Source organism: Halyomorpha halys, unplaced genomic scaffold, assembly GCF_000696795.3.
Source record: "Halyomorpha halys isolate HHAL.00 unplaced genomic scaffold, Hhal_1.1 Scaffold2445.1, whole genome shotgun sequence".
Lineage (NCBI taxonomy): Eukaryota > Metazoa > Arthropoda > Insecta > Hemiptera > Pentatomidae > Halyomorpha > Halyomorpha halys.
The window spans coordinates 10956-33781 of NW_027112579.1; the positions used below are offsets into that span (position 1 = coordinate 10956).

The 22826-nt window shown below is 29.2% G+C and overlaps 1 protein-coding gene across 1 annotated transcript in view; it reads right to left on the reverse strand.

Annotated features, from left to right (window-relative positions):
* Nucleotides 1-22826, reverse strand: part of LOC106691520 (uncharacterized) — a gene marked incomplete at its 3' end in the record, with an annotated part of 41504 nt that overhangs the window by 7959 nt on the left and 10719 nt on the right. Inside the window, exon 3 of the mRNA XM_014437316.1 lies at nt 20995-21110. Within this exon, the coding sequence (XP_014292802.1) occupies nt 20995-21110 (116 nt within the window). The remainder of the gene's footprint in view (nt 1-20994; nt 21111-22826) is intronic.

Sequence of the window (22826 nt, forward strand, 5' to 3'; positions counted from 1 at the left end):
TAATAATTTATTTAATTTTTTTTTTTTTACAGTTCTATTTTCTTATTTTTGTTCCTAGTGACATGGACTACAAGTATCAAGTTTTTAGCCCTGAAGAAGGCTAGAAACTCTAGCCGAAACGTTGGCACATTAAAATAAGTTAATCGAACTTATTTGTGTTTTTCAATGACCGCACCCCCAACCATCTTCTCCTCATTCATCATCCACGGTCAACTATCTCTCATAATTACAAAGTAGCTAGTTAATCTTGCATTATTTATATCTACATAAACATTTAAATAATCAAAACAGATAACATGTTGGTTTCATTTAATAGAAATCCTTTATCTAACGTTATAAGAAGTTTAATCAAAGAATTTATAGCAGTCTCGAGAGTGCACCATATGTGCACCACTCGAATAAACTGCCCAGCTCATATTGAGTTCTTCACATTACACCGCCAAATTGCGGAAAATCTTGGAGCAGAAATTACAAACTGACCCGACTCCTGACAATAAAATGTAACACCAAACATTATCTGAAGCATTTCTGAAATTCTCAAAGCAGAAGAACATACACATGGTTCCAAAAGTTCTATTAATTGACCAACGTATGCTATTAACCTTCAGAAGGCAAGGCTAAGATCCGCGCCAAGAATATCAACCAATCCTAATGAATATTCAGTATATATAATATAATACTTTAGATACTTCTTCTTAATATTACTTTTAATTATTTAAAAAACAAAATTATTTAGCTAGTAAGCAGCATTCTAAACCTATGCGTATATAACTTATGACTACCAGTGACGAGGTTGAGAGAAAAGCGAAAAATAAATAAATAAATAAAAGCTACTTAGTCTTTTAAGTAGGAGAACAAGTCCGCTTCGGATCCCCCCCCCTAAGTTTAATGTAAATATTTTAAATAGGAACGAATGTGGTTAAAATATTATTTTACTTTAATTTTGTTTTGTTTATATATATACATTTTTTTTTTAAATTAATTTATACTGTAAATGTACTTCGACAGAATAAAATACTACAAAATAAAAACATTAAGAGATTTCTTCAAAAGTCAATATAACCATGTAACATTTTTATTGAAAATATTGATTTGTAAAATTTAAATTTTGAAATAAATTAAATAATGCTTAAATAAATAAAAATTCCATTTTAGTCTCAAAACATTTTTTATTCCTTTATAAGCCCGACATTTTGGCCAATTCGGCCATCCTCAAAAACAATCTATCACAAAAAGCTTTTATTACACATATGATCTTCCATACAAACAAATAACAATATTATTAGTAAATAATCATACCTTAATACAATTTTTGAACCAAACATTTAAAAAACAGCTTTATTCTGCCCAGGTCATTTATATCAGTCCACAAATTATCCTATGCGACATTAAAACATTAGGGAAACATATAATTTTGTTAATAAGCAATTCTTAGATTATGTCTAATCACCCAATTAGTCAATTGTTATCAATTGGATCAAAAATTAAAATTATTTATAACAGTCAACCTTCTTAGTTTTATTAACCTTCGAAGCATTTAATTTATTTATTACTACTATATTTTGGTTAAAATACCCTCTTTTTTCTTTATTAAAATTCATATCAAGGTTAATTATAATTATCAACATTAATTTTATCCCATATTTTTCGTAAATTAATTTTTCCTAAAATATCTACATAGTGTTGGTTCAGATTCCTTGTGTCTGTGTTAGGATTATAAATCAAGATAAATGATATTGGTAATTTATATTAAGAGAACTCAGCTGAAAGAATAATTTGGTAGTTTATAATTTTTATATACACTTTAATGGAATGCTTCCTATTTAATTATGCATTAATTTGTACTTGTTGGAAAATTATTATAGTTATTATTTAGTTTTTGATCATTTTTATTTCATAATTTGTACCATTTTTATACATTAACAATGTTTATTAATTGATACACACATGGCCTATATACTAAGTATATATTACTTGAATAAAATTTAATACAATATTATACAAAGTATTCTTCAAATAATTATGAACCCTTTGAAAATTCAACTCTAACTAAATCATTATACACTTAACAGAGCGACAGATGGGAAACCTAGTGTTTCGGCTTCTAATCCAACAAACAGATGACGGAAAGGGAATCTGTTTGTGATAGCTGCTCACACTCCAGCGAGCACTCAACAGCTTCCAGTTCCAGGAGATAGCCTCACTCTGGAGAATTATGTGGCCGAAGTGCCTTCTATACATCATCCTCTACCAATATTGACTTTCGCCTCTTGGGATATTTTTTTCACTTTGGCATTCAAATTGTTTTCGAACAGATCGTAAATTGTACTGAAAACTTTCTATTTGTCACTGATAAACTTTTACGGTTTAAAAGAAAAAAAATATAAGTAATTGCAAAAATTACGCCTTTTTGACAAAAAAGTTAATTTAGAAACTTAATTACACTTAAAAATTTTGAAGTTAATAGCTAAGGCATGATCATTTTTCGAGAGCGTGCTCAAAATAGTCTAAGGTCATTTTACACACGCACTTTCAGTCACAGCAAATCATTGGGATGACTTCTTAATTATAGCGAAGAAAAAAATCTTTTAAAGGGAAATGAGATTCAAGAGTTAAGCTTTTCATTCAGTCTACATTTTAAAGACTAATGAAAAAAAAATGAATAGAAGAAAAAAATGAGTTTTGAGATCGGAATTAGATTTCTCGAATAGACTAGGGAAATTGCTTGGGGAATAAAAACAACTTTTTTCTGCATCTCATATAAAATCCTATGTATTACTTTTTCATGTTTATAAAAATATACATTTCTACTTATATACCCACGCCTTAAATATTAAATAATCAAATAGAAAAAGCAATAATAACATAATGCTAAAGGCGAATAACAATCAAATTTCTGTAATTAAGCTTCAGCCCATCATAATTGATAACGCACCTTAATAAAAAAAAATTGACCAGCATATATAAGAATATTAAAATTAAAAATAACTCGAATAAATTATAAACATATTTATCATAATACAGATTTTCTCTTTGAATAAATACAGCAAATAGTTCGACCTTAATCATTTTACTCAAACATTTTTTTTTTTACAATAATAAGAAAAAAATGTAGAATATTTATTGGTTGAGAACAACTAAGTTAACAGAACTAACAATTATATAAGGAACAATTTAATTATTTCATCTTATAAATAAAATGATACAAACAGATTCCCTCATCACTTTTTACGATTTTTATGTTTTTACTTTTCCCGAGGAAATGGCTTAATTGATTTACGTAATAAGCCGTAAGATTGAAGTAATAATATCCTACTATCCCCTTTCTAAAAACAAAATAATTATTTTTCTTACGTTGTTGTGAAATTCGTTGAACTTGATAAGAACAACTTTAGGTTTGTAGACTATATTATTTGAGACTATAAAATGTTGTTGACAACATAAAACAATTAACGCACTAGAAGATGTATATTATTATACAGACTTTTATAAAAAAGTCAGGTCAAAAAGGCTCAATATTTATTGTGAGTAAACTAATATTTAGATTTCCTACACTATGCCTTCCCCAATAGTATTAAAACTGAAATATGTGTACGCACCAAAGGGTTATTGAGGTTAGGTGAAATGTTACGAATATGTTTTTTATTTTATTTGTGACATCAAAAGAATCATTAATGATCCTTCGAAGGATTTTAAACTTTAAGGATTGAATGAGGGAGGAATTTGATGGTATAAAAGAAGCCCGAAAGCTAAATTACGCACGTCCAAATAGGCCTTATAATCTAAATACGATTTTTTGTTGCGATTCACTACAGTATCAACATCAAAAATTCAACAAAATATTATCAGAATCATAGTTATAACATTTTTATATTAAAACGTCTCGAGACACTTATCTTTTAGACACCTAGAAAGAATATAAGGCATCAAAGTGAAAACAAGATCAGGAAAATAGTGGGTTAGGGAATTTCTTATGTAATATAAATATAAAATGATTAATATCTGGTTTGGGCCAAGTAGGCATTGTATGGAACATTGATATTATGATGGATGATTTTATCTGTGAATAACAAAGGAGCATTGAGGTTTTTGGATTGTAAGGATTTGATACGAGAGGAATTCGTTTATTTCAGTGTAGCCCTAAAGCTCTATTACACAAGTCCAAATACGCCTTATTATTGTCAAGTAATTGAGTATTTTGTAATTAATTTGAAGGCTAGACCGTTTGTCTAGTAAGTGTAATCGACTAGCAGTTTTCTGTCTTTTTAATCTTGTATGAGGATTCCGAATTAGTCATTTTTCTAGATTTAGTTCTAGGTAGCGGATCTTTTGGACAAGGATGATGTAGTATTTTTAAAGGATACTGTAATGGTAGAAATCATGACTATATAATTACGAATTGTAATAGAAATGAAAACCAAATTATAAACTCACCCGAAACTGAAACATAAACACGGAATGATACTTATTAAAGCATAAAACCATATTAAAACTTAACTTGTGCGCAATAAAGATGATAATTTACTAATTTATTACTTTTTTGTTAGTACCTTTGAATGAATAAAAAATATGGTTCCTATTCCTTATAATAGTCGTAGTATTCAATTTAATTACACTTCATTTTTTATTTTTATTATTTTCTTTAGAAGTTTGTTTTTATTTTTAAAGAAAGATTAATATTTAAATACTTACGAATTTTAATATTTAAATGCAGGGATAACGGTGGGTAGGGATTATTTTCGGTCAGCATTCTACCGATTTTAAAAATCAGCCGGTCGACTATTCGCTATTGAGTTCGTCTGACATTCGGACATGGTGGTGTATGTTGTCCGAATTTCTCATTTTGATTGTGATCAATAATACGGTTAACTGCGTTCATGAATACTACTACGGTGATTAGTTTGATTAAGGTCTTGAACACTGAATGCATTAGAGAGCCGGTATAGACGTGGACCCACAAACTTTTGACCAATTTATATTTAGAAATGTCTTCCTCTGACCTATCGGAGTAGTTAATTTTCTCTTCAGGACCGTCCTATCTCGGCTCTGACCTATCGGAGTCGGCCTCCAGTATTTTATTTTATATATTTATTAATTTTCTAACTTTTTGTATTTTTTTCATTTCAGTTTAGTCGTTTGATACTATCTTGTAAGACACTCTTATTTGATATGTAATAAACCTAGGGATACTAATAAAGTTTTTGCCATATGTTCCGATACCTGGCCGAGATAGGATACCTGTCAAGGGACACTTCACAGCCTTTTTGACTAAATCTATTAAAACGGGTATTGATGCAGGCCTTGTTGGTATGCAGGTCAATTATATTTTGTAAACAACACCTGTACCAAACACATGGAGCTCCTTATAAAGTATTCTTCTTGGCCGTGGCTAGTAATAGCCAATGAGGAAATAAGATTCCCAAAAGGCGACGCAGAGGATGAACCCAGAAGTAAGAAGATCGAGCTACGGGAACTAGAGGACTCTTCAGAAATGGAACTCAACGGCAAAGACACACCACGACATGAACCATCCAAACCAGAAGCTATTTAGACATTAAGTAGCAATTCATAATGTAAACAATATTTTATAGAAAACCATTTATTTGGATCATTTCAATCATTTTAAGTATTAGATATTTGTATTATTTCGTTTTATCATTACACCATCATATAATATCATTTGTAAATAAATACTTAGTTTCTTTATGTAGTTTATGTATTATATTATACAATACCACCCCTTATCATATTATATAATTATTGGTAACAATATTTTATAAATATAAAGGTATTTAATTGGTAACTGATAAACAGAAATAGGCGCTTGGAAAAGAATCCAATTATTATCAATGGTAGGACTCAATCTTAATTAATTAATTCATTATCTTATTTTTGGATAATTGCCTTCAGCGATTATTCTGGCATCCCGACGACAGATACAGTGCATATTTTAATTTCTGTTCCTTATTTTATTTCGAATTTACGTAAATGTTTTCTATGGATTAGCAGCGGATCTGTTTAGTTTTTTTTTCAAACTCTTAATATGAGCTGTGCTATCTCTGCATTCATCTGATCTTTAATTTATCATACCACCTGAAATTTTTAACTCTGATGATACCTACTGGTACTGGTATTTGGTAAGGGGAACAAGTCCGGTAAGTGGGCCTAGTGGACATTTTTGCCAACCCCTGACGGCTACCTAGGTTACCGCCGCGTACTAACCAAGTTGGGAATGTCAAGATTCATTCTTCGGGACCGCCGAAAAATGAATGTTTAACTGCCCCAGGTGGGAATCTAACCCACAACGTTCCGAACCGAGCGCACTGGGACCTGCCCTCCAACTCGCACTGCTGTCACGTCCCTCTGATGATACCTAAATCGGCAAAAGTTGATTTATTTGTTATTTTCTTTTAATTTAGTAATATAAGCCTTTGTGTTCCAATATTGCAATAATATCTTGAACTTAATTAGTATCCTAATGCCTTTTGACTGAGTACTTTCTGACTTATTAATTTTGCTTACCGAAAATAATGGAATAAATAATAAAAATCTATAATGTAATATGAAATAAAAGAATTGGCTACGAGGGAAAGATGGCGTGGAATCAAATGGCTGCCAATCACATTAGAGGGAGAGGCAATCGGAGCGAATCTAGCAGTACGGAGCCATTTCACGCTCCCTGGTTTGACCAAAGAAATAAACAGTACCAGCTCGAGGGAATGTTATCTCATCGGGTTTCAATATTTATATAAATATAAAAGTGCGATTAATCATAGCTGTAATTAATGACAGTCTGAGTAAAATATTGTTTTAAAAATTAATAGGATAAATTGCAAACATGATTTAATAGATTTTCTGGTACGCTTGTGATGTTTTTGTTTACCCTTAGTTATGATTATTTTCATGTTTATTGACTTTTTTATGGAAACATTTCACAACAACGCAGTCATCCAAGATCATCTATACCCTACCCTTGTTGTGTCAATTTCTGAAGCAATGTGTATGCAATTTGAAAAAAAATCATATGCATGAGGAGAATTAATAATAACTACCCTTCCAATATTAAAATTGGATGGTCCGATCATTGAGCAAATCGAGCTTACGAAGTTTTAATCCTGTTTTTCATAGTTCAGTTTACATACTTACAAATCCTTTCTACTTATTGGGTTTTATTTACAGATTCGCAATCATTTTAGATCTTATCTTGACTGGCAAGAAATGGGGACAAAATTTGTCCCATACACACTAGAAACTTTTTCGTTATTTAAATAGTTCTTTATATCTTTTATTAATATCCTTAAAAATTGCAATTTAATTCTCTAGCAGAGAGGTTATCAAAAATGTTTTTCCACAGTGGGCCCAATTCACTAATTGAGGCATGGCAATGGAAAAGAAATAATAACGAAATAATAAACGAAAAATAAGATGTTGACGGGATAGTGATTAAGAAACAAGCGCCAATCGACTGGTTATCGCTGACAGTTTAGTTCCTAGAGCTTTAATTTTTTTTCTCATAATTTTAGAGAGAAAAAAATCGTGGACAGCTACCTATTTTTTTCGTTTTTCTCAAAACTAGTTTTTTAGCACAGGCAGAAATGTAATGAAAATTAAAACCATATTAGATTCCAACACAGGGGAAAAGGATACTGCCATTGAGTTATAATTGAACTAAAAAAATTCTTTGACGTTGCCCCTATTAACAAACGCATTTCCCCTTTCGATTTATCACCACAACGTACATTGAGTATGACCATCATTAAAATTAATATATGATATAACGGTGAAAGAGCCATACGCAGAGAAATAGTTATTTCATCCTACTGCGTCGCTCTGAGAAAGCAATCTTGATATTTCCACTCTGCAGCTGCACAGAGCTTCTAAGAAAGTAGAGATAAAAAGAAACCGCTTACAAGAGTTCTTTACATATCTTTCTTCTCTTCGTATTCAAAATTATGTAATTATTTTTATATTATTTATTGCTCAAAGAATTATTAGTTCATTCAGTTCAAAGAATAACTATAAGAGTCATAATGATAAAAAGATAGTTGACCGTGGATTATATATATGAGGGGAAGATGGTTGAGGTTGCGGTCAGAGAATAATAGAAATAAGTTTAAAAAGCTTATTTATTAGTACCAACGTTGCGGCCATAATTTCTATCCTTCATCAAGGCTAAGAACAAAAAGCAGCATAACAAACAGTGAATAAAGGACATGATTAAAGTAAATAATTGTACAGAATGAATATAGATAAAAATAAAGTAATGAAATAAGTGGGACCTTTGTTGACTTACATGTTACATTAGATATATATTTTCTTTCTATATCTTTAGTTTTTAAATTATTATTATTAAATTAAATTATTCCTATTTCGCTATTGTTTTTTGCATAATATAAGTTTATATTTTTATTTCACTAATTATGTTATTTTAGTCACATATTTAATTACCTATATATACGTATTATTTCCCACTTCTTTCATTACTTTTTTTTTATCTATACATTCTGTACAATTATTTACTTTAATCATGCTACATGTCCTTTATCCACTGGTAGTTATCTTGTTTTTGGTTCTTAGCCCTGATGAAGGCTAGGAATTCTGGCCGAAACGTAGACACTAATAAATAAGTTTTTTAAAACTTGTTTGTGTTATTTTCTTCCCAACCATCTTCTCCTTATATAAGATTCATACGAAATCCAACATCATTAAGTTATAATTCGTGAATGTAAACTAGTTAATTAAAACTTTATCATTACTAAAAAAAAAATCTTTTTCTACTGATGAATGAAATTTCAAGAATATGCAGATGACGATGGCTAAGAAAGTGACATTTAATATCTGCAATACGACTACCCTATAGTAAGGACAAAAACTGTTTTTATAATATGATAAGATTTCAATGTTTAAGTAACAATTAAAAATACTTAATGAATATAATTCTCTAAACATAAATAAAATAAATGCAGGATATTTCCCTCTGTGGCGCGAGCACTACGGGTCGTCGTCTTCAGGCGCAGAGGTACACCATTCCGCATGACAGATATGTATTGCGGGATGGAATATCAATTGCCAATTAACACTAATATTACAGTAGGGATGTTATTTCTCTACTTGGTTTAATAATTATTCACTCAGTATTGTATTAATTATTATAGAAATTAGAAAAAATTGTTAAAATATTAAAATATAAGTTGGAAAGATTTAGGCTAATTTCACACCAACTTTTTATTATCTATAAGATTCTATGTTTCCTGATGTTATTATTATATTATCTGATACCGTATTTAAAATTTATGCTTTATCGCAACCAAAATTATGATTATTTTGTATTCTACGTTTTACTAGTATTTTTGTTTTGTTTTTTAATGTTCATTTAATAATGTTTTTTTATTACATCGATTTTGCTAGGTCATTATAATTTGCGCATTCTGTTCAATTAATTTTATATATTACATTTCCTTAGTTACTGTTTCTTCTTTACGTTTCTTGCTTGTAGTTGTTTATTATCATCCTAATTTCACATCTTTATGATCATACTTTTCAAATGCTTTTTTATAGTGCGTGGCGTGATAGATAGATAAATAGGTCTAATTAAAAAAAAGTAAATAATACATTTTGTCAAAGATTATGATGAAACAATAATTTATAAAATAAAAAATTACATTTTAGAAGTTATGACAAATCCCTTACAGGGAAAATATGCAACAGTAAATAATTGAAATCTACATCAAAATATAAAAATAATTGGTTTTTCTCAATTGACATGATAATTGTTATCGATATAAAATATATTATTACTATAAAAGTGAATATAAAGATTGATAAAATCCAAGTTTGTATAATATAATTGTATTTTGTAAAAGATAATAGACGGCCGAAGATTAAATAAACAGATAGTGAGAGTTTTTCTTTAAAAATACGTGTTTCATAGAAACTGGATGGAAGAGTAAGAAAAAATGCAAAAAATATAAAGAAAAATTCGAATGGAACAAACCAAGTAACGCATCATCTTTCACATGATACTCAGTATGCAATATAATTTTTTTTTCAAATTTTATTTATTTATAAATATTACAATCTGCCACAATGTTTTGGGCAATAAGTAATAGTGATAACTGATAACATTAATATTAAAATAAAATAACATAAGAATAAAAATAAATTAAAAAGAAATTACATAAAAATTAATAAAATCTCTCTCTAGATATATACAAACAGAAGGACAAAGAAAATAAACTAATCAAACTATGTAAAAATAATCATCAGTTGCATTTACACTCTAAAATACAACATTTACACTATCCACCAGAGGGTCCCTAAGCCCACTCTGTTCCCCACGTATGCGAGTTAGAGCAGACAGCACATTCCTCTCACCACTTCTCTAGGAATGAGCCAGTAATATAAATATAATTTTTAAAACAAGTTCATTTATGAAATTTAGTCAATGGCCGGACTTAAGTTACAAGTCTTTATCGAGTACAAGTAAGACTCCCTATCCAAATCAGGTGAATTCCTAGTAAAATTTGCTCTCAAATTCGTCTAATATTGAGGTTCCATTCAACCAAGACATAAAAAACCTTCATTTCATACAAAGTTTTAACTTGAATATTTTTAACTTGCTGAAATATTTTGTTTTGATAACATAACACTTTCTGTTAATAATCAGTTCTCACGTAAATATTGATCATTAAAATATAAAAAGTGCCTGGTAGATCCTATTGTTGAAATAATGATTTAATGTAGAAAACTTAAATCATTCGTTGGGGGAAATATAAAACAGTTTGATCCTTTAATAGAAAAATATATTTTTAAATTAATTTCTTCACTAAAATTTAAATGAATAGAACGTAACAACGAAAATAAAAAAGAAACTATTCACTTTTGTTTCATCAACATTCCATCTCTGAACTGATGGTAGTAGCGTGGCAACGCGCCTGTCTACCAACCCAAAGGTTGTGAGTTCGAGTCCGGTTCTTCCTGGAATTTTTCCAAGATTAAAATTAAACAAAACTCACTCACAGCCTCCCCACGGGCATTTTTGAGGCCCGTTAGCCAATGGATGGCACTAAAAAAATAAGCGTGGGAGTGAGGAACCCACTCTATGAAAAAAACACGTCAAGAAACGTGCGACGTAAAGTCTTAATACATCGCGCGAGGTCTTGGACCTCCACGGTCCATCGAACCAAAAATGATAAAAATATATATAAAAAGTAGAGAATACTTTAAGAATCATTATTTTTTATTTATTGTTATGCTAATATTTAAAATTAGAACATTTATTTATATTTGTTTCATTATTTTCATGTTTTCTATTATTAGTAATATTATTTTTATTATCATAATAAGAACAATGACAACAACATGGCGAAGTCCAGCCACCTTCCGATACTATTATCTTCAAACATCTAAGAATTTTTTAACAATACGGACTAAGGCTGTTGTGGTTTATTTTAGTTATTAAGCACTTATAGCGCGTTAGTGCCTGCCACAGTTGACATCTGGATTGTCTAATTTGTTAATATTATAATTAATGTTACTCTTGTGTAATTATATACTAATATTAGTAGGCCATAGAAGAACGTGCTTAACACGTTTCATCAAAATTGGTGGAATCAATTAAAAATGCTGTTGAACGACTCTCTTTCCTACTATCACCAATAGTAGACTGGAGGTGATTCATTTCTGATAAATTGTTAGCAATAACTAATAAACGACTTTAGTAATTTATAAATTACCAATAAACATCAATGGGAATTCTTGCACTAAATGCATTACACATTATTTAAGATTTTTTTGTTCACTTCCAATAAACATTTCCTATGATAAAATAAAGTTTAAAGATATCAGTGATCAGTCCATTCTCCAGGAATCCGCCATCAAAATCTGACATCAATAACCCATCCGATGCCTGCTGCTAAATGGCTTAAAATGTATTCCAAAGAGTTGCCACGTGGAACACATGTGAATGGAATACATATTTGTCGAGATAAAACTTCGGAGAAGTAAGGTTCGAAGAAATAGTAAAAATCATTTTAGTTTTTTACAGTGATATCACTTTATTCTTCCTCTAACGAGGATTCCTAAATCCATTACCTAATTGTTTGATATTTTCCTTTTTATATGAATTAATTTTTATTTTAAAAAAACATTATTATTACACTAAATGTTAATGACCTTGTTTTATTTTTTGCTGTCATTTTTTTTTTTAATGAGAGGAATTTATTTTCTACTCAGCAATTGCAATAACATACAATAGGTCTGTTCCAACGACCACGTTTAACTGTCAGGAGCGTACGCGGTATGCAGTGTCCTAACAGTGGGTTCGTGCAGTACTAATGGCTGTCACAGTCGGTAGTTCAAATACCAAATGTATGTGGCCATCTTTGCTCTTTGAAGGGAAGTATGTCTCACTATCTCTGCATATCGCTCTGAAACTGTTGGAGCCTCTTGGCAGTTGAAAGTGCTATCTTGGTCAGCATATGTCCTCCGAAGAGCAGGGCTGGCCTTTTCCACACTTTTGCGCACTTCTGTAGATCATTAATTTGAGGTGGATAGAACGATTAGGAGAAGTTAGCAGGTGATTAGATTAAGCCTTTATGAATAGGTCCTGACTTGTTGATCTTCTTATTGCAGTGGCGAGCTAGCGTCAGGTGTCTGTTAAGGGTGACACCCAAATATACTATGCTGCCTGCTGGTCTATTTACGTGTCCTGCTACCCTATAGACTTTAGGAAGAGGACGCTTGTTCTTCTGGGATGAAAAAATAATACAATCGGTCTTGGAATTAATTTTTTTTAATAATTTATTTACAACTATATACATACATACACATCAAATAAATTTGCTGTAAGTGATATTATGACATGATACAAACATGTGGAGAATCTACCCATTGATAGAACTCCAAAAACATTTCTAAAGGAGAAGATCTCGAGGCCATCTTCTTTTCAGACGCCTAGGAGGATTATTTGGTAGTGAAGGAGAAGCCAGGTTAGAAACGAGTTGGTTTGGGTGGTTGAGAAGTTTATTATGGAAGGATTGGTATCTGGTTCTGGCCAAATCAGCAACTTATGGGACATTGAGGTCCTGATGGATGATTTGAGTAAGTAAGGAGCATTAAGGATTTTAGAATGTAAGGATTGGATTCGAGAGGAATTAGATGGTTTACTGGAGCTTCATAGCTCAATTCCGTATGTCCAGATATTGGAATTTTTAAAATATTTTTTACTCATTTTTGTGTGTTAAAGCAAAATCAACTAGCGTGAAGAAGTAAATAAACAACTTATTTAAGATATTAGTTGAGTTTCAACAACGTATCAGTTAATCAGTTGTGTACTGGTAGTTACAATTACCAAAAAAAAAATTAATTTTCTTACATTAATCTATAGATACTATATGTTAATTATTAATTGGCATAACTTATATATTAATGATTATAATGCAAATATTTCAGTTTTTAAAATAATTAAGTCACAAGTTTCCCCTTTTTTTTTATTCGTTTTCTTACTATAGTTCGTAGCTAAATTCGAAAAGAAACTTTTAGTTTCTTAATTATTTATAGATTTAAGCGAGTTTTAAGGTTACATAACGCAGTCCCAGTTCAACAGTGTAACAGTGTAGTCTCAAAAATGGTTGAAAACTAGAGGCCAGATCTATCTAAATATCTAAAAACAAATTTTAAAATTATATCGATTATATAAATTCTAGATTTTACTTATTGCTAAGATTACATGCATATCTCAAAATAACCATTTTTGGAGACGGTATATTGAAGTGGGACAGCGAGAAAATCCTATAACTTTAATGGTTAACTAATTTCCTAGAAGTGCCTTATTTAATTCTCTCATTTCAAAATTGATTTTTTTTTAGTTATTAAAATTTAATTCCATTTTTTCTTTATTTCAATGTTTTTTTCAAATTCTCAAATGACTGGTCCAATTGAAATAAAATTAATGATAATTTATTTTTAAAATTTTCTTTTATTTCAAATCTTATTTTTTTCATAAATTATTTTCTTTATGCTTATCCTTTATAATGTCAAGCAATTGTTTACAAAGTTAATTTTCATAATAATCATGGGTCTAAATAAATGAACAGTTTCAAGAATTTATATATGTATTTTATATTTCTTATACTATCGCTGTTCCCAATACTTCGTGTGATATATGCTTATAAAGTATTTTCTTCATTTTTGTCCTTGATTATATCAAATATAATCATATAACATTATAAAATAATATAATGTTTGTAAAGTAAAATTTCTTAATAAATTATTAGACTTAATGAATGAGCAAAAATCATCGATGTAACTTAGCCATCAGAAATATTGAAAATGCGTGATTCAATGAACGAACTTTCTTTTTAAACAGATGATTACACCCTAAACCTAATAGATACACAATGACGTACATATATCGAGTAAACTTTTCGCTGGCAGTAAGAGATCAGAAGGCCTACGAAACTGTGGATAGGAGCCAACTTGGTGGTTTACACAATCCGAAAATAGTATTAGACATTACAGACCCATATATCTAGTATCTAGTCTGGCCTCCTGCTTATATAAGCTACTGCAGTCTTTCTTTATAGCTTATAGTTAGATTACTGTATAGTTGTAAATTATCGTTTTCAATTTTAAAATCTATAATTGAAAATTAGGGTTTTAAAGAGAGTTTAAGCCAATTTTTCATAACGAAAATAAAGGTTGTTGCATAAATTATAGCTTAAATCCCTGAGAGAATTGACCATTGTATAATATTTCTTGACATCAGTGGGTAAAAAATAATGAAAAACTTTATTTTTATCTTCATCTTCAGTTTGAATTGCTGGGTGTGTTGTATACAGGAGTGAATATCATTGATTGAGAATGGCATAATTGCCAAAAATGTAGTTCAATACCACCAACCTCAATTTTCTATCTCAATCCCAATTTTTATTTTATTTACTTTTTTTTTATCCCGTATATTATTTCTTTAAAGGGTTTTCCGTCAAAGCCACATTCTCCAATTAAAAATACAAATATCTCTCTTGTAAGTTTTGTAGTCTTAGCAACCTTTTTTTAATCTGTTACGTAAGATCTATTGAAAATAGCTTCATAGGAAATTGATAGAAAAGTTGATAAATGTTTAGAGCAGAGGTGACCAACCTGCTCTAACCTTGGTGGGGGGTTAAGTTCTAGGGACTGCCACGAAATTAAAAAGTCCACCTCCTCCAGATTCCAACTTCCAAAATTCTCAAGTTACTAAGATCTGCGCCTCAACTACCTGAGCCACGGACAGCCCACTTTACGCCTGCTTGTCTTGGGCTACTGCTATCCATTTTGCAGCATGCAGCTCTATCATATCTTTATTGATTCTGTCTATACATCTCGGTTTGGACCTCTCTTGAGGTCTCTTGCCAATTATATTGGCATTCATATGGTTATATCAGAATAAAAAAAGTATTACATTTTGTATCATATTTTATCAATCGTTATATAAATTAAGTTAAAAATGGAAAAAAAGATAAAAAGAAATATAATTATTGGATAATTTCTAAATAAATATAATAAGTCTTAAATTTCATTGTTTAAAATTTCGAAAGACGACGTTGAAATAAAATTTAATTAAAAACTTGCCCCTAAAATACTTCACTAGTGTTTTTAAAACATTACAGGATTTGCTATTTTACAATCTCTTTTAACAACATTCAATTTCTTTAAAAATGCAATATCATGAAATTGGTCTAAAAGAGAAGTGTAATGAGGACTCACTATGCAATCATTACAAATTGTAATATGTATTATTATATCTCCACAATTCAATCAGAAACTAAATCATTTTTCATTTACCTTAATTTTTTGGGCTACTTAAGCCATCCAGTTTGTGTCAGAAAAATTGATTGAGTGCTTAGATTTCCAATTGGCTATTCAGATTTTTCCTTCCAATCCACTTCCTTAAATGAAATCAGATGGTAAACTGAAACGGAAGTATATCTGGTATCTTTATCGTAGTTCGTCATGCTAACAGATGTTTATCGTAGGATTGCCGTCATCTTAGATTGTTATAATGATTTTTCCTATAAAAATATCATTTTTAACAGATTTTTTTTTAAACAAAAAACTTCGAAAAAACGTAACCTTTGGGTCTTTTACATAGTTACATGACCGCTGAAAATAAAATCTCCACTATATTTACAAAATCTAGCTAAATCTGTAAAACTCTTATTACACTAATTAATATTACTATTTTATTCCATCTAACGTAACTTACAACTAATTCTTTAGCACGTGACCTGGTGGTTCGAATCTTCTTAAAGACGTTCCTACCAGAAAATTTCTTTAAGATTTTTGAAGATGTCATCAATGTTGTTCAGCCAATGACACTGAATAATCAAATATTTTATTCGGTACTACTAAAAGTTATTTTGCTATTTAGGGGTCATAAAAAAAACTTAAAATTTACGAGTTATTTCCATCTAAATTGTAACTAAAGATGGGTTTACACTTCAGATAACATGGCTTAGAACTCCAGATATTATATTTTGCTTCCTTGCTGTTCTCTAGAGAAATATTGTTAACATTGTTAAAAGTGTGGATGTCGATTATCTTCAAGTTTTTAAATGCTTTAGATAAGTATAGTTAAAAGGCCTGAAGAACCCAGAGGTTTATTAATTAATAATTATTAATAATTAATAGCATCAATTTTTATATATATTCCTTCCTTCAGTGTACCTAATCCAAAAAAATAAATCAACAATATAAATAATGTTTAACCCTTCGTTTTTTTTCCCAAACCAATAATCTTAAAAACTAACCGAAGGGTCAAGTACCCAATTAATTATCTCTTTTATTTTATTATTAAATACTTATATTACACCTAATTGATAAAAAATCAATTAACAAAATACATATTATATTCTATCTGCACGATAGAATCTACAAACTTAAAATTAAGTAGTTATATTGGGTAAAAATCGATACTTAATTTGTAAAAATACTTAAATCGAATTAATGTGGTAACCATCCCTTAATAATTGTGAATATACTATTAAAATTTGTGATGCAGCGAGTGTCATACTCAATGTAACGAATAAAACATTATGCTATAGCGCATAAAATATATTATCCTATAGTCAATGAACAATAAATTATCAGCAACAGCCAATCTAGCAGTTAATTAAAGACTTGTAACAGACTATTAGTTAGTCTTGTCCAATTTGCAAGTTGCTAGCGCGTGGCTACCAGGGACGCTCTATTTCATATTGTGGTAATAGAATATTGATCATGATGTTTTGAAACAAGAAAAAATTGAAAAAAAAAAGAAACATAATGAAAAACGATGATTTGGGGTATATAATACTTGAAGTAACTCCAGGGAGAAACAGTATAATTATTGAAAATTTTTGTTATTTAAATAACTCAAAGCAATGTTGTTTTTTAAATACAATATATCCACTCTTCAAAAGTAAGGTTTGTTTTAGGAAATCAAAATTCTATATTCCAACATTATGCAGTTTATTTTGAGAGTTAAATTTTCTCTTGTTAGATTAGTATTAATAATCAACATTTTCAATAATTTAAATAAAACATTAACTTACATCAGATACTTCATTTTTTTTTTTTTTTTTTAGTAATTATCCTCCAAAAGTGGACATATCGACGTATGATGGAAAACTCCTCAAAAAATTAAATCATGACGACGTAAACTAATTAAAGAAAACAATGTAATTAAAAAGGAAAGTCAACAAATTAAAAAGAAATTTAAAAAAAAAATTAAGAAATATACAAAATACATAAAGTAATAATATATGTATGCATTAGATAAATGTCGTTATTTTTATAGAAAATTCCATATCAAATGAAGGCAATAAAGGATGAAGGATTAAAGAACAACAGGACTTGGAAAAGACTTTAAGAAATATACAAAGGATATTAAGTAATAGTAGAAAACGAAGCAAATAAATGTTACAATACTTAAATATATGCGTTAGAGAAATATCAACATTTGATAGATAACTTAACATCTATGGTTCAATCAAGATGATATAAGCAAATTAAAGAAAACAATACACCTAAAAAAATTTAAGAAATATCCAAAGGATATAAATGATTAATAATACAAAATAAATAAATAACAAAAATATAAAATAGCTCGAGCAGATGCCATCTTAAAAATTTTACTCACTTATTAAAATTAAATTTCAGGACTCAAAATTTTAATATTGTAAATTTTGAATGGTTTGTTATTTTTAAAAGAGTATTATAAGGATCCTGAAAAATTTTAAGTCAGTAAATAATTTTAATAACAAATTTAATTAATACGCCTAAATAGTTTTAATACATAATTTAAAAATTAAATTATTTAGATTTATTAAATTAGGTGACTAAAAATTTTAATATCATAAATTGTTAATGTTTTATAATTTTTAAAAGGGTATAATAAAAATCCTAAAAAAAATTATTGGAATAAATAATTTAAATAAATAATTTAATTATTTCACCCAAATATTTTAATACATAATTTAAAAATTGAATTATTAAAATTAATTAAATTAGGTAAGTCAAAATTACAATATCATAAAATTTTAATGTTTTATAATTTTTAAAAGGGTATTATAAGAATCCTGAAAAATTTTATTGCAGTAAACATTTTTAATAACTAATTTAACTAATACACCTAAATATTTCAATATATTATTTTTAAATTAATAAATAAGTCAACGGTTTGCCAATCCCACTTCAACTTCTGACATCACTCCAAAATATTTCAACGTATAATGAAGGAAATTGAGACCATTTATCAAGATTAAAATAATTAAAAACAAAAAATTAAACAGTAGTTATACATTTAACCTAGCTAAAATTACGAATGAGGTAAGATTTTACTGACTAGAAAGATTTTGATTCCGTATAGCTCTTCTCTGCACTTCCACTAAGCCGCATTACCTCGATAACCATTTGTTTGGTAAATTAATTGCTTAAGGGACTCCTTTAGAGCAATATACACCAACGGGATTGCCCGCTGGTCCAACAATTTTAATAATATAATTTGAGAAATTAACTAACTCTATTTCCTAGACTTAGGTAAATAATACTTTTTTATTTTTACTATTGCATGCCTAACTTAAAACCTTCAAATTAACTAAAAATATGCAAACCATTTGAATTAAATAATCGCCGATTTAGACATGTTCAAAATGTTTGGAAGATCAAAGGAATATTGAGGGGTTGTTAGCAAAATCACAATTTCCGGAAAATGAGTAAAATCTTTTCTTTTTTTTTCTTTTATTTTATTACATTTTCTTCTGAGCGGTACTTAATTTTTTTTTAATTTAGAAAGGTTTATGGTGTTATATATGATAGAGGAGTATATATAGAATAAATAAATGAAAATAAGGACGTTTCAACAAATGAAACCTTCCAATAAATACGCGTAGTCCATACTAATAAACATAGTTAATTTCATGATTATTTAGCCATATAACTTTAATTAACCAAATATGCACTATAGTAGATTTTGCAAACTATTAAGATAGTATACAACACTTTAATAGCGTTACTATGTACAGAACAATATGTATTTATAGATCTATATTTCAAGTTATGTTGTATACTTAGATTTTATTCTGCATGCTCCAATCCAAGTCATTTATAAATTTAAAATTTTTTTTTAGTTTTTTTCTAAAAGATATATGTTTGTTAGGTACTATATTTGTTTAAATATGTAAAGATAATTGTATGGTAAACTATATTTAATTCTTCAAATCGATTTCTTAATAAGCGGAGTTATCTGTTTTTTTTTCTGACTGTTCTAGCTGCTGCGAGGAAATTTTCTGTTTTAATTGCAACGGGAATTGAAGGTTTAACTTCCAAGGCCATAGCTGGGGCCCTGAACTCTTTTCCAGAGGCTACAAAAGTTAGGCAATTTAAAAAGCAATTACAGTCATTCGGATCATAGGTTCATCAGCCAATAAACATTGTAAAAAATAAAGTAATAAATTGTAAAGTGGTTTGATTACTTCTACCATATAATAAAAATTAAAAAAATTATTTTGAATTTTATATATTTACAATAACATGGATGATGTCTATTTTAATGAATATATAATAATTTATTAATAAATATATAAGCAGTGGGGTTTCTCAGTGAGTAACGCACTGTTCTCTTATCCCTAGGGTTCGAGTCCAGCTGTGGCAGATTATTATATGTCTCGTCATATCAGCAGTAGATCGATCTTGGTTCATCCCCAGCCTCAAGAGTAGTGTTCTCAACCAGCTCCCATCCTGCGAGAACCTTAGGGTGGGTCGCGGGAAGGCTTCGGTACCACTCGACCTACATATTTTATGGGTATGTTGTCGGCAAAAGTGTAGCCAAAAAGATTAACGTCAGAGGCTTGACAAAGAAGTAGTTGCTAATAACTGGTTTCCTTCTTCAGTTCTTCTGGTTACTGTTCAGGTAGATATTCCAATTGACATTGGAATGGTTTACATTCTAACTAACCTCAGCGTAAACCTGAGCTCCGAGGCGTGGTTAAATCTCCATTTTTTTGGCTTCACTTTTCCTAAACACCCCTCTAATCTCGAGTCTTCTAGGTTTTTAGATTGTTTCCTATCAATAGGTTACAAAATATTACAACCCTTAGAGTAATTTAAGCAATTAAAGTTGTGTTGAAACACTTATTTATTAAAGTCTGACGCAAACCTAAAGTTCTTGTGAAATATTTCGTACTGGTTAACAAGTAAGTATTAACAAGTCACACGGCGCATGCACATTGGAGAAGAGGAAGACTAATTTACTCTACTGCGCCTAAAGAAGTTTCATTAAAAAAAAATATATATATATTCTAACATTCTCTATATGTCCTATTTCAATATAAATATACAATCAACTATTATAATAGTGGACATGAATACGTATGAATCGATTGGCCCGAAGTTCTAATTATAACCCTATTGAATATATAGCTGTATATATTTAATATATTTAAAAAAATACTGATACAATAATTTTACACTTACCTCTAGTGGTGGGTTGCAGGGATCTTTGAGTGCTGGCTGCACGGAAATGTGTACTTCCATTTCTGCATTGCTCTCTTGAAAGGTGGCTTTGATTTTGGCGGTGAGGTTTTTTGCTTCTGGAAACAAACATAATTGATCCATAAGCTCCTGTCAAAACCAGTTCAACAACTGTCAAAGTTATAAACTAACAAAGTAGATGAGATTCTCTCCTTTGAGTTTAGGAGTTATACTTAGTTTTCACAAAATACATCGCTGGGAATTATTAAACTACATTGGGAACTCTAACTGTTTCATCACTAGAGACAAGGATGAAATAATATGAAATTAATTAGTTTTGAAGATTACTGAAATCTGTAAACCATTACCTCTGTAATAAGGAAGATAATTAATTTTTTTTTTTATCTCCTTAAAATCACCCGCAGCACTTATAAAATGTCAAAAATGTAAAGCCTATAAAAAATTAAATTTGTATGTACTGACCTATTTTTGATTGAACATAAATATGGTCAAATATAAAAAATTGATATCTGGGATCAAAAAAATTTTAAAGAAAAAACGCTGAATATAAAAGTTATGGACTAATTAACGTTAGTTTAGCAACTGTGCGTTTCATTCTTAACATGGCAAGACTAGGTCACCTGATTGCATTTTATAATCTTTGAGATTTTTCTGTTTGTTAGATCCTAAATTTAGAAACATAGAAAAAAAGAAAACATTTTTTTTTTCAAATACATAGATTTTTTTGACGATGTACCGAAGTACAGTACCTTAACAAATTCTGGAAGTCCATGACGGTGTTTAAAATGAAAATACAAATTATTTTTTCTTTTTTTAATTCGTAGTATTAATGAAAAAATTTACTAATGAAATTTTAGGACTTTAAAGTTCAAGGAATGAACATAGACCAGTCCTAATTTACCATTAATGATATCTGAATTCAACATTAATCTTGTGAAACCTTTGGGGGTTAGAATTAAGTTATTTAATATCCAACATCCCAATCAGTAATCGATTATTTCTTTACCAGAAATTTTGAATTTCTTTTGCAACGGTCGTGTAGTCAAGGAATATATTTTGATTAATTAAAGCAACTGCATTAAGTTCAAATACGTTTTATAATTGCGAGAAGATAGCTGACTATGTGAAGTATATAATATGTAGTGATATAATTCGGGTGGCGGGTAATAAAGGTACGAAATATTAAATGTTACCCAACGTTTCGTCCCACTCTGCAGGGCTTCTTCATTAAATAAAATACAAACGTTGTATGTAGTGAAAAAAAAATTAGAATATATACACAAATAAAATAAGATATTGTAGAAAAAAAAATTATTAGATAAAAAACAACTTTAAAAAGACCATATCTAACCTTTGCCACAATTACTTCACCTATATGTTTACAATTAACACATACCTTTTTACCATATTTGTTACTATTACTAGTATTGATCTAATATTTAGTACCCTAGTTCCATATAAACAATGCTACCACATATTGCTCTATTCATTAATTATATGAAGGGATGATTGGGCCAAGAGCCTTTTGATTTATTAATTACTATTAATAATTATATCCAAGCAGCCTTGATGAAGGGCTGAAATTCTGGCCGAAACGTTGGCACCAATAAATACGTTTTTACTTGTTTCTGTTTTTCACTGATCGCACCCACAATCATCTCCTCATATATATTATACATATATTATTATATTAAATTATGTTTTATGAACAGTCCACTCATCATTACTGTATTTATTATTAACTAGTTTCCTATTAATTTATATTTGTATTTCCTTAACGTAAGCTGTCTTTTTTTTTATGAAAAAAATATATG